The 13,627-nt window shown below is 44.7% G+C and overlaps 1 protein-coding gene across 1 annotated transcript in view; it reads right to left on the bottom strand.

The window, feature by feature from the left end:
* Nucleotides 1-979: 979 nt before the first annotated feature.
* dnah3 (dynein axonemal heavy chain 3) overlaps nucleotides 980-13,627 on the bottom strand; it is a 47,693-nt gene continuing 35,045 nt past the window's right edge. The window contains exons 46-60 of the mRNA XM_065007972.1: nucleotides 12,737-13,043; nucleotides 12,397-12,562; nucleotides 11,899-12,115; nucleotides 11,067-11,249; nucleotides 10,646-10,844; nucleotides 7,822-9,963; nucleotides 7,323-7,548; nucleotides 6,902-7,146; nucleotides 6,491-6,607; nucleotides 6,183-6,340; nucleotides 5,357-5,524; nucleotides 3,881-4,023; nucleotides 2,612-2,816; nucleotides 2,300-2,437; nucleotides 980-2,227 (exon numbers count right to left, since the gene is read on the bottom strand). Of these exons, the coding sequence (XP_064864044.1) occupies nucleotides 1,874-2,227; nucleotides 2,300-2,437; nucleotides 2,612-2,816; nucleotides 3,881-4,023; nucleotides 5,357-5,524; nucleotides 6,183-6,340; nucleotides 6,491-6,607; nucleotides 6,902-7,146; nucleotides 7,323-7,548; nucleotides 7,822-9,963; nucleotides 10,646-10,844; nucleotides 11,067-11,249; nucleotides 11,899-12,115; nucleotides 12,397-12,562; nucleotides 12,737-13,043 (4,968 nt within the window). The 3' untranslated portion in view covers nucleotides 980-1,873. The remainder of the gene's footprint in view (nucleotides 2,228-2,299; nucleotides 2,438-2,611; nucleotides 2,817-3,880; nucleotides 4,024-5,356; nucleotides 5,525-6,182; nucleotides 6,341-6,490; nucleotides 6,608-6,901; nucleotides 7,147-7,322; nucleotides 7,549-7,821; nucleotides 9,964-10,645; nucleotides 10,845-11,066; nucleotides 11,250-11,898; nucleotides 12,116-12,396; nucleotides 12,563-12,736; nucleotides 13,044-13,627) is intronic.

Below are 13,627 nucleotides of genomic sequence, written 5' to 3'. Positions count from 1 at the left end.
CAAAAGGGTTTTCTAATGATCAATTAGCCTTTTAAAATGATAAACTTGGATTAGCTAACACAACGTGTCATTGGAACACCCACTTCCAGCTACAATAGTAATTTACAACATTAACAATGTCTACACTGTATTTCTGATTAATTTGATGTTATTTTAATGGATGTTATTTTAATTTTTGCTTTTCAAAAACAAGGACATTTCTAAGTGACCCCAAACTTTTGAACGGTAGTGTATTTTCTTTTTAATTGCTCAAAATAATTGCCCAAACGACTGGATGTACAAAACATTATGACATCCATGACTGACCAGGTGAAAGCTATGATCCCTTATTGATGGTAATTCTGTGGAAATCTTCCTTTGGAATAAGCACATGCTTGGACAATAATTACATAACCATAACCAATAATCAACCAAGTTATACTATAGCTGTCTCTCTCTCCCCTTTCAAACTTTCATTGTCAATTAATTTGAAAGGCAACATTATTTTAACATTATGCTATAATGTAGCATAGTCCTACTTTCAGATGGCCTAGGTTTTTAATAAAACATTTTAGGAAAGAAGAAATGAGATTTGTTTGTGTCTGAGGTGCGCTGGTGGGTTTGATTGATGGGTCCTTTTAGGGTGTGTGTGTTCGCTAATTCTCACTATGTCCATTCTGAAAGTTTCCTAAAGTATCCCATCTTGACTCAATCTCTTATTAATATGAGAGGAGGGACAAATAATAGAACTGAAATGGCAACCTGGTCTCAGAGCATTTCTTATTATTCTGCATATAAATCCGAGACACTCCATTTATTAAGTATGTTATGTTTGGTACGGTTTCATAAGACAGATGGTTAAGACAAAAATGAAAGGAGGGTGGTTGGTCAGTGTGGATGGGTGGGTATATAGTGCGAACGTCTAGCAACCCAAAGGTTGCGAGTTCGAATTTCATCACGGACAACTTCAGCATTTTAGCTAATTAGCAACTACTTGCAACTACTTAGCATGTTAAGTAACCCTTCAACTTTACTCCTAAACTTAACCATAACCCCTAGCTAACATTAGCCACCTAGCTAGAATTCGTAACGTATTAAACATTTTGAAAATTCGTAACATATTGTACATTTAGCAAATTCATAACATAATATGAATTGTAATTCGTAACATATCATATGAAATGGGTAATGGACAACCACAAACTAATACCTACCATACAAAATGTAACATATACTAAATAGAGTGTCTCGGATTTACATACAGAATCATGAAAAAATGCTCTGAGACCAGGTTGCAACAAGCACAACACATTAAAAAGTAAGCAATTTCATGATGATCAGCTTATGTGGGAGAGCAATGACGACAGGTGCCAGTTTTGCGTTTCTTTCCTCTCATTAATGGGATGCAACTGAAGCAAATGTAGCTCGATTGACTCTTGTAGGCTAATATTTGACGTATCATCATTTCACTCTCATTATGACACTGCTTCTCACCAGGGAATTACCTCAGCAGGTCATAACGGTTTTGTTTGTTGCCGTTCTTAAAATTCAAATTCTATATTGTGCCAAATTTGCCCCATCCATAACATTGTCATGGAAAATATTCATGTTGTTTCCAACAACCAATCAGCAACTGTGCTGTAAATCCGGCTGCATATTGAACATTGAGAGGCCAGTCTCTTTGGCAATGACAAGGAGTGTCCAGGAGTGGAATGTTAGCTTAAAAAGACTGGTACACAGGCTATATGACAGCCTGTGCAATCTTTAAAAGTATCAAGAAATCGAGTTGAAAATAACCAGCAAACAAATCTGCCTTTAATAGCGATTTAAAAGGAGTGAGTTGGTTGTCTGTCTCTCATATCTAACATCCTGTATGATGTCTGCAGAGCTATGCCTAGTCATCCAGCTGGCACAGACAGGCCACCCCGCGGTTGATCCAATGTTTCTGTGGCCGGTCGGAGGGAAGCTCGATAGGCATTACGTAGTTGGTGGAGTGGCCCGTGGTGGACAGGGTTCCGCGCCGGGCACTGGTCTTGTACACAGGACACACGTAGATGTTCTCATGCAGGAACTTTGACATCTCCCCTGGCCTGAGCCAGATGATGGGCAGGGGGTCGAAGAGGATCTTGGGGAGGGACTCTCCTATGACCATCTTCTCCCGGTCCCAGCGTGCCCCTTCCAGGAAGAACCCCTTCACGTAGGCCCCATCGTCTGGCTTGTTCTCCATGTGGGTCTCTTGCTTGGTCACCTGATAGAGACAGGGAAGTCATGCCATGCATTCACTGGACACAAAGACGAGGTTTACATTGTACTCCCTTACCTCAAATTCAAAGCCGATGAAGTCGATGGGGATGGTATACTTTCGGGCAAAGTTCTGAGATACTCCCGTGAGGAAGGACTGAGTAAAGTAGAACCCAGAGAGCCAAAAGACTGGTGGTGGCCCATTGTTGATCCAGTCCTGTCAAACACACAGCCCAACTCCCATGCATCAGTATTTGTGTCTTTCAGAAGTATCAGTTTCCCAGGAAACAAAATCCCTGTCCTCAAAACAACTTTAATTAAACACATTTGAATGTGTATAGTTGGGGTTGAGCAGCTCAGTACCCTCACTCTCTTGGCGATCATAACTGACCTGTAGAAACTTTAGCCTGGCGAGGAGGTCGGACACGTAGCTGCCCAGAGGCTTCAGAGACGGGTAGGACTTGGCCGACCACATGGTCGGCACCTTGCCCACCACCATACTGTTGAAGACGTTCTCCAGCTCAGAAGACATCACCACCTGACCCTTGAGTGCCTTTCCAATGTTTATCAGACTGATGCGTACCACCTGAGTTAACCTGAGGGGGTCAAAGCATCATTATCAGCATGTTATGAACACATAATTGCTAATCCCAAATTCCCCATAGCCAAAAAGGCATGTAATGATTGTGTACAGACTGTCATTCCTACACAGAGTACAAATCAACTGCTTATAGTGGTAATTAAATGTGGGACTAGTGTTGGAAAACTACCGGTAATTTACCAAATCTATTGTAATCTATGGCAAAGTTGGTAATTTATACTTAAATAACTTCTAGCGGAACCATATGGTTCAAGAGAAAATAGCTTAATTAATGAAAAAAACATCTAATCAACAATGAAACTCTACCAACTATAGACTTTTTTTCACAACTGCCACCAGTTTGGCACCACAATATTTACAACAAAGACTAATTGACATAGTAAAATAAGTAAACGTGTATAAAAATGTAAAGGATATTTCATACTGAAACCCTTTTATTAAACACCAATGTTATTGACTGAGTTGATGGGATATATTTAGGATAATGTTTAACAGCTTTGTCATTCTATTTTAAAATCATCTTATTTCATAGATATTACATGTGATGAAAATTCCATGTAGATAATAGACAGAAAATACTGCACATTCAAAACCGATTAGTGAAAGTGCTGGAGGCAAAATGCTAAACTGGAGAAACAGGGAAAGAATGTCTGCACAATTCCAGTCAGATGCCCATTTATTTGAATAAGAGGCTGAGCTTTCAGTCAGTCGACCTTCATCAGAGCATATCTCCACAAACAATAGTGAGACAGATAAGGCCACACAGAGGGCCAGAGATAATTACAGACACCTGTGATAATCTGAAGTATCCAAAAAGGCCACTAGTTGTAAACGTGATAAAGTCTATAAAATCATTGAACATAACCAGTAATATACCCTCCCTTTGCAACCCTATGTGGGACACAAAACATTTTACTTTGCTTTTAATCAATTGACCATAAGACTCCAATTACCATGGCCAGATGTAGAGTAAGTATTTTATGAGTGCATTCATTGTGTCCATTTGAAACGCTACACTTCCTGACCCCCTGTTTCTTTATTCCAGATCATGATATTTACCTGTTGAAGCGGATCAGTTCCTGTCTCAGCACAGTGTTCATGGACTCCTCATACATCACTGGGTATTTGTTAATCACCATCTGGATGTCAAAGTCTGCTGGCAGCTTGGACAGGATGTCTTCCGCAAGCTCATCAACCACTTCCTGTAGTAATCAAAGAGATATAACTACCAGTATAATACATTCAAAACAATTGAAGCTTTTGTACAGAGCTGACATATCAGGGCTTGTTCTGAGGCATCACAACTTCTTATCCACATAAAGTGCCGGTCTGTGAGAATGTACAGGTTTTGATCACACAGAGAAGTGTCCAGTACAGGTGAATATTTTCCCGGGATTTTACAAATGTTCCATCCGGAGAATAAATCACTTTTCTCCTAGGTAGTAAAAAAACGGAAGTGTCATTAAAAAGCGTTATAAAGCATATAAATAAGCCTCTCTCTGGATTTGATTAGAGCTTTGATTTAAAACAATCAGCCCTGATGCTACCTGAGACCGATGAGATGCATTAAATCCACTTCATGAGCCCTACATTAAAGACATTTAATAATCCCAAACTCAGAAAAGCCCAAATGATTGTGCCGTCAGCAAACAAGAGCTTCCGTCCCTCGTCGAATTGATATAAGAAATGCGAGAAAAAGTCATGTCCAGCAAGCTACTCTAGTCTAGCTTTTCCTGCAGGGGACTCCCAAGAGCTAAGGGGCGTTTTTTTAAGGAGAGAGGCCAGCAGAGCAGAGGTGCGTGCGTATTGCGCAAGAGACATAAGTTAGAAGCTTATTATGCATAACCCATCATTAATTAGCTGAATATAAGGCTAATACTGAATTGAATGTATTACCTGAAAGAGGTAGGCTAGGACATCTATATATAGGGCTATATATCAATCTAGAACAGGATTACCTATTTTGGATGCGATTTGAATGGAGTTGATGGAGGCAGAGAAAGACTGGGTGAGATAGCTCGCACTTGTATTGATTTAAAGCCACGATATTCAAGTGTTGTTGTTTTAAAACTCTGCAGCTTAAATTTTAAAAAACTCATCTTTACAATTAAGAAATAAGGTGACCCCGAAAGCCAGGTGGAGATGGGTCAATTAGATGCGCATTCGGTCTTTATATTTCTGTATTACAGGCTTTGCTGCAGCAAATGCAGGTTTACCTGTCACAAGAAAAACCATGAGATGATAGGTCTACATGCATTGTGAGCATCGCTCCATACTGAGATGGGCTGTCTGTCCCCACCCTGAGCGTTGGTGATTCATCATGCAGAGGCCATAGAGAAGCCAGATTTAGACTCTGCATATAATTTAACAGTTCCATTTCACGCCTTGCTGTTCATATAAATAATTTATTATAATTTACTGGTTTCTCACAGTTATTTATCCTGGGAAAAGGGAGTGGTTTTGGACAGTAAATCCCGGTAAATCTCAGTAACCGGGTTCCCGCCATTCAACCCTAGTGTCCACTGTCCAACTAACCTGAGGGGATTTAGCCCCGCCTCCAGTCTGCCTGGGAAGTGTCAGCAGCACTCCATCCAGCAGCTGATTGGTCTCCTGGTTGTCCTTGGTGATGTCAGCATTGCTGTGGAGTCCAAACACGCCAGGTTCCGCCGCGATGGGTAGGTTGCGGATGTAATCAACATAGGTCTTGAAAAGACAAACAGTACAAATTTGTTCAAATCCAATAAAAATGTACTTGTCACATGCTTCGTAAACAACAGGTGCGGACTAACAGTGAAATGCTACTTTACAGGCCCTTCCCAACAATGCAGAGAGAAAGAAGATAGAGAAATGATAGAAAAGTAAAACACTTAATAATAAAAGTAATAGATACACAATGAGTAACTATAACGTGGCTATATACAAGGGGTACCAGTACCGAGTCGATGTGCAGGGGTACGAAGTATTTGAAGTACATAACTAGGAATAAAGTGACAGTAAACAGTAGCAGCACCGTATGTGAAGAGCAAAAAGGGTCAATGCGGATAGTTCAGGTAGCTATTTGTTGAACTATTTCACAAATTATTTAGCAGTCTAAATGCCAATTTATGCTTGACCTGGCAATGTGGTCCAGAGGCTCCAGACAGAGGGTGTGACAAAATCTAAGCAGATACCAGTAGACTGCCCCTAACCACAGATCTAGGATCAGATCACTCTATCCCCAATGCACTTCCTGACCCCTGAATCATTAAGGTGACAACAAATATCTGAACCTTAAGGGCAACTCTATAAAAATATCATCGTCTATGGATATGACAGTCCGCCATCTTGTATGATAAAGATATGATGGAGGTGACAGTAGTACCTGGTACGGTCCGTGAGGGGGGATATAGTACATGTCTCCCTCACATACGTGGTAGCCCTCCTGCTCTATCAGCTCCCTGCTGTAGAAGATGGACAGGAGAGACACCAGCAGACGCCTGTCCTTGTCGTCCGTCACCCTGCCACCGTAGTTACACTCACCTGAAAGAGAGAGAAAGGGAGAGAGAAAATGTGTCTGTCTTCCACTAGTTCAGAGAATGAAACAGAGAATGAACCTCTTTTATTGCTATGTGATACAGTCTCTCTCTCCCTCTATACCAATCCACACAGCTGTGTCTGTGAGAGCCTCACCAGTTAGGTAGGAGAGGGCCTCCAGAGGAATCTCCTCATACTCATCCAGGAACATCTGGATCTGTGTCATACTGATCCTCAGGTCAGACTCATTGAACTCATACGGGATATTCCAACCTTGGGGTGAAATGCGAGAAAAAAAAATACAAGATTTGACCCTTTAACTCAAGTTATAAGAGAGGATATTCAATGCGGTGACATTATTCGTTCATCATGACGTATACTGGAGGAAAATGTGTTTCCCCAGAGAGAGAAAGAAAGAGAGAAGGAACAACAAAGGTATTGGATGAGGGAAAACACCAAAAAACAATTTCAGTGACTGGAATGGACTGAGAAGGGGAGAACATTTTGTTTTAAGAAAAAAGGGGTAAAAAGAAAGAAAAGAGAATCATAGAAGAGTGTTAGTCTCACCTAGAGGTCCGAAGGTCCTCCTCTCCTGCACCAGAGCATGAAAAAAGCAGAGACCAAACAGCAGCTTCTGCCACGCCTCCTGTTTCTTGGAGCTGTTGAAGAAGGTGGGGTCGGAGATGGGGTCGCTGACGTAGGAGCGGAACAGGTTGGCCCTCATCCCCTTGGGCGGCTCGTTGGTCATCTTCACCCCGTTCTGCAGGATGCTGACTGGGAACTTGTCAGACGGGTAACTGGTCAACCACAACCTGTGGAGTTAGCAATGATAGTGTTAGTTTACTTTGTTGCTCTTGGTTTTATTTGTAGGCAATACAAATGTATAGGATCATAAGCAACCAGAGTATTACAACCAGGGTATTACAAATCAACTGCCTGGCCACTGGCTATAATAGATAAAAACTCCCCCTGCCCTGCAACGGCTGACCTAAAGGTGGGGTTGGTGTTTTCGGGGGTGATGCCCTCCTCACAGATCCTCTCCAGGGCGGGCATCCAGCTGGTGCACAGATGACAGTTCTGTAGCACCACCCAGGTGCCATCCTTGATGGCAGCATTGATCATCAGGGCTGCGATGGGCCCCTGGCCCTGGCCCAGGGAGATGGTCTGGGTTTTACTGCCCCCCATTTCAAGGTCGTCAGCAAACTTTAGCAGACCTGGAGACCAAAGGAACATTTAAGTACTGGTATGAACTTTTGAGCACTCAAAATTCCAATCAGATGTGACCTCTTTAATGCAGATGTATAACAGATGTATGTAAAGTTGGTTAAAGACTAGTTTAGTTTCTTATTATTTCTGAATAATTTCTTGATGCATCATAATTCAATAAGTTAAGTGAGCAGGACACACAAAAAAACAAATAAATATCCAAAACCTAAGTTAAAGCACAGAATACAGCTCAAAAGTCACAGGTATCTCTAATGAATTACCCGCAGTGGGATCAGATCCTGGAGAGAGCACAAAGATGAGAGGAGAGCAGCAGTTGGAGTCGTTGTAACTCCCGGCCAGGTCGAAGGTCGGGGGCTCAATGTAGCTGCGCCCCATGTTGTCCACAATGAACTCTTGCACCGCCGGAACCAGCTTGTCCGGCCTGAAGCAGCGCAGCACCACCATGCGATGCATCCCCACCAGCATCCTCCAGCTGTCAGGCAGCTGCTCCTCGTGAGGCTTCCCCGAATCGTAGATCTTCTTCCACTTGGGAATGTTGTCTCGGACGTGCTCGAAGAGACCTTCTAAGTTTGGCAGCTTGGATGCTCTTACGATTTCTGACCAGGACTTGTCGGAGAGCCACTCAGGAGCGGGGTTGGGGTCGGGGTTGTCCAGAGTAATGCCACCGGTGAGGAGGAAGCGCCAGATGGTGTCATCCACCTGGCCCTTGCCTTGCATGATGCCCACAGTGAGGAGCAAGGAGAAGAGCAGCTTGTCCTTCTCGAAGAGTGATCGGCACACGTTGTTATAGATGCTGATGGTGAAATGCTCCACAATGTTCTCGATGCGGGTGGCCAGGTCGTCGCTCTTCAAGCTCTGGGCGATGGACTGCAGGTAGAGGTTGATGAACCAGGTGAGCGAGTACTGGTACATGGGCTCTATGTTGGCCAGCTCCGAGATGCAGAAGAACAGGATGGACGAGTGCTCGGCCACAGGCCGGTAGCCCATGCGAGTGTCGTCAATCTCCTTCTCTGTGACACTAGCAATCTTCTGCTTCTCCGAGATCTCCTCGGACAGCACCTTGGAGGAAGACAGGACCTTGATGGCTGTTTCGTCTTCTAGGATGTTACCCTCTGAGGAAGACAGGATTTTGAGGATTTTATCCTCAATCTCCTTCAGCTGCTTGTTGTTGGCGGCACTCTCCAGGATCAGCTGGTTCTTCTTCTCTTCTAGTTCTGGTTTCTCCTTGGCGGCCATGATGCCCAGAAGCTGGTCCTCCAAACCCAGTGGGGTGATCATGAAGTTGAGCAGGCAGACTTTAACCGCCACCTCAGGGAGGTAGTGAGGGCTTCTCAGGCTGGTGGTCATGTAGAAGAGGAAGTCTTTGGAGTACTCCACAATGTTCTCTCCTAGTTTCATGTACTCCACACCTTGTTGTCTGAAGGTCTGTTTCAGCAGTACCGGTTCCAGTACTGCATCAAGTTCTTCTCCAACGTTCTCCAGTAAAACAGGGGTGCCGAACGAGATGGAGTTCTCCAGTGTTCTCACATAGTTGCCGTCTGACAGCTTGATGACGGCCAGCTTGTTGGCCTTCTCCATGTTCTTGATCCACTTGTTGGCCTGGCCCTGCGGGTCGATCATGAGGGGCCAGCGGCGTGAGTTGGACACGATGATGCCGTTGTCAGTGGAGAAGGAGTCGACGGGCAGGCCGGCAATCTGCCATGCCCGGATGGACACCTGGTTGCCAAGGGTGTTGCTGAGGGTGAAGTCCTCGGAGCATGGCACCTTCTTGGCCTGGCAGAGCAGATGCCACTCCCGCTGGCACTCCACACGGTAGTCCACGGTGAAGGCCCCCAGGTAGGACACAGTGCCGGAGGAGAGGAGCACATCGCCTGTCAGGTTGGTGTACCTGATCCCCAGCAGCCGGGCAGCCTCCGTCCACCTGTCCTTCTCCCCACCCAGCCCTCCAATCAGCTGCTCTGCCCTGATCAACTTCTGGGAGCACAGCTCAATGTTTTCTTCCAGGTCTTTCTTTTTGTTGCACATGGCCTCAAACGTGTCGTTCAGGTCCTGGAGCTTGTCCACCACCTCCTTCAGCTCAGCTCTCTTCACTGACAGCATCTGCATCTGCACCCCAAGCTCGTCCTCAGCCTCCTTCAGCTTCTCTATCTTTGGGGCCACCACTTTGGACACACGCTCGTACACCTCCATGGCCCGCACCCACTTACAAAGGCCCTCACAGGCAGAGGAGACGTTCTTGATGATGGAGGGCTGGAACTCGGGGTTGTCGATGAATTTGTCGCGGATCTTCTTGATGTTGGCGGCAGCGATGTTGTCTTTGTCATAGGCTTTGAGGTTCTCCAGGAACTTCATGTCTCCCAGGAGCTTCTTGGAGGGGCCCCAGAAGTCCTCAATCATCTTACCTGCAAGACAAATAATCAAACATAGAAAAAATACATAATTAAGCCCATAGTCTTTCAAACATATTTACAGAAAAGTATCTGCTTTCATGCTTTCATCTGTGTAATTTAATATTACATAAATTATCAGTTTGATGATAAACATTTAAAGTAGGGCCCATACAGTACATAAAAATAAAAATAAACATTTTTTAATTTGACCCATTTTTCTCCCCAATTTCGTGGTGTCCAATTGTTTTTAGTAGCTACCATCTTGTCTCATCGCTACAACTCCCGTACGAGCTCGGGAGAGACGAAGGTTGAAAGTCATGCGTCCTCCGATACACAACCCAACCAAGCCACACTGCTTCTTAACACAGCGCGCATCCAACCCGGAAGCCAGCCGCACCAATGTGTCGGAGGAAATACAGTGCACCTGGCAACCTTGGTTAGCGTGCACTGCGCCCGGCCCGCCACAGGAGTCGCTGGTGCGCGATGAGACAAGGATATCCCTACCGGCCAAGCCCTCCCTAACCCGGACGACGCTAGGCCAATTGTGCGTCGCCCCACGGACCTCCCGGTCGCGGCCGGTTGCGACAGAGCCTGGGCGCGAACCCAGGGTCTCTGGTGGCACAGCTGGCGTTGAGTACATTACAATTTGATAAAACAATATTAGTGTCTCCTTTACAATGCAATGAGTGCTTACCTGAGCCACCAGGATCGGGCTTCCTCTCTGGCTTGATGCCTTTCATGATGCAGATGGACTCCATGACCAGTTTGACCAGACCTGGAGGGTTTGACATGGACTTGACCACTGTGATGTCTGAGGGTTTCAGGGTGTCCAGAGCTGACAGGGCAGCCTCAAGGGCAGGCATGGCCTCTGCCAGGTCACCCTCACACTCATCCTGAACACAAACAGCAGGCAGTCACTCACTTTTAATATAGAAACTACTGTCATATGTCAACATTTTCATCCTTGCTGGCAGTTCTAATATTACAGATACCAAGCTAATTGTAATTTGAATGTGCAGCGCCAAATATGTAATTTACAGTATATCGTCTTTATAATTCTAGTGTGAGTCGATCTGAATGATACAACGTGTTGTAAAGTGACAGTGTAGATGTACCTTTATAGCTTTGGCTGCTGCAGCCGCGTCGTTGGCAACCTTCTCGTCTGCCAACACCAGCTCTTTCTTAGCATCCACCACTACTGTCTCCTTCTCAATGTTGACCATCATCTTATCTGTCTCAGCTGATGTCTGGATCAGCTCTGGCTGCAGGGCGGTCAGCTCCTCCTGCATTATCGATACCTGTGGAGCCAACATGGAGTGGAGTCATTCAGATGGAAGGGGCCGAGTGTTTAAGGCTTTTATCATAATTTTAGTCAATTTAGGGACTTTACAATGTGAGTTTTTGCTCTTTGTATTGATTAATTAGGCTTTATTGTACGTTAAAGGGTTAAAGCTGCAATATGTAACTTATTCACATAGAAATGTGAGTTATAGATCTGCAATTCTCATTAAAAGCAAGTCTAAGAAGCGATATCTGTTCTATGTGTGTTATTTCTATGCTTCCATTCCTAAGTTTTGTTTAAACATATTTTACGTTCGGTTTTGTACACCAGCTCCAAACAGCTGAACATTTTTGTTATGGAATTTTTTGTTATGGAAAATACATTTCACAGTGTTTAGATGGTACAATGATTCTCTACTCTATACTTGTTTTGTCACATAAACAGAAATTCACATTTTAGCAACAATGAAATGGTGGACCAATTTCTGCACAGTGCATCTTTAAGACGGGACACCGAGGCCTCATAATTTCCACAATGGGGATTGTTCTGTCAATCACATGTCAAAATAGGCCATAGTTATCTGTTAACTCTGTACCAAAGCATTGTAAGTCAGCAAATAGAAATGGGCCTTATGTAAGTAGACTTAGTTGACTAAACTATCCTACCTGAGATGCAGCAAAGTACAGTTTCTCCAGACCCACAATGTAGCGGTTTCTCTGAGTGTCCACCTCACTCCTCTTGGAGTTGAGCAGGACCTTGTATGTGAGAATGAGCTCCAGGTAGGATGTGGGCGTCACATAGTTGTGTCTCCTGAGTTGAGAGAAGTACCTCTCGGACAAACCTCCCACGCTCTCCTGGAAGGTTTTACACATCTCCACCACACTGAGAGACACACAAATCACTGACTTGGTAAAACAAATCCATGAAATGGATGTCACAATAAATTGACAAGAAGGGTCAAGCTCATATACATTTCCATCAAGTGTGTGGTCATCAATTTGCAGAAAGCTGAAGAGAAATTGAATATTAAGTACCTAGTCTGTTGACTATTAGCTAGTCCAGATTACTAGCAGCCTAGCAGCTAATAGCTATTTCGTAGCTTGTAGCTAAATCTACAGAGAGAGACACTCTAGCTGGCTGTTATGAGTGTATCAGTTTCTTACTGTAGCCTGACGTTGTCCTCCAGCTCCACATCCTCCAGGAACTTGTTGGCCACCATCTCCAGAGCGTCTTTAGGCCAGGCCTGGAACCAGTCGATGGTGCAACAGTTGATGAGGGAGGGGAACATCCTCAACCGGTTTCGGAAGGCGTCCCCAATCGGGCTCATTGCTATTCCAAAGACAAACACCATCACTATTTAAAAAGGAAGACTCTTAAAGCAAGGTAACTCTAAAAGCCACAATGGATGTGGGATTTAAATCATCATAATTACCAGTAAGGAGACTAAGTATGGGGGGTAACCTGGTAATAATACTAAATGTATGAAATGTTGAAGGTACCCACCGAGCACAATGTGAAGGTTTGCCTTGACACGCTCGATGAAGAAGTTGTACATGGAGAGTGGCGTGGCGTCGATCTTCTTGCCCTCCATGCGTGCGATGCCCTGTACCTTGTCGATGATGTCGGCGCGCTCGTCGGCTGGGAAGATGTTGGGCACGTCGCCTGTGTTGAGCAGCATGTTGATGTCCTCCACAAAGGCCTCATCCTTGATCTGGCTGTCATTGAACAGGAACACCATGTTCTTGCCCTGCAGGCCCGCCTTCAGCATCAACCGCTTTAGGTCGTCGCGCCACTCTGACACTCCGTAGTTCTTGGTGAATAAATCAATTCATGATTTGGACTTATGGACTTATTTCCAGACTTTCATGGACTTTATCAGAAGGGTAAAAGAATGGGCAGGACTGACTGTACTTTGGTCACTAAAGGCGCTTAACATACAATCCAAATGGGTATACATATAATACATACAATATACAAATGGAAACCATCATCAAGACTACACAAGATACGTAGCCTAATTAGCATGACCTCAAAAGTCGAAGAAAACCCTTACATTTACCCATGAGTACTTCTCAGAACCTTCTTTCAAACCCTCCCTCTGGCCCTGGGATTTAGAGACAAACTTTGTGACTTCTTACAGCTGAGGTAAGCTACCAACCCCCAACCTCAGTCTGTGTCTATTGTCCTGATGCAGAAGGACACTTCACACCTATGTGTTAGGGACCACGTTGCCAGGGAACAGAGTCAGCTGACCCGGTCAGCCAACCAGTGGTCTAGCCTGGAGTTGCCACCAAACACGATGCCACAACGGGCCTCCCTTCACACGCCCAGGCTGGCAACAACCTGGTCTCCACAGCTCCCGTCGCCAGTCCTCAACCAGAACCCCACTCAGTC

This window comes from Oncorhynchus nerka, linkage group LG23 (genome assembly GCF_034236695.1).
Source record: "Oncorhynchus nerka isolate Pitt River linkage group LG23, Oner_Uvic_2.0, whole genome shotgun sequence".
Lineage (NCBI taxonomy): Eukaryota > Metazoa > Chordata > Actinopteri > Salmoniformes > Salmonidae > Oncorhynchus > Oncorhynchus nerka.
This window is presented reverse-complemented; position numbering and strand designations above follow the sequence as displayed.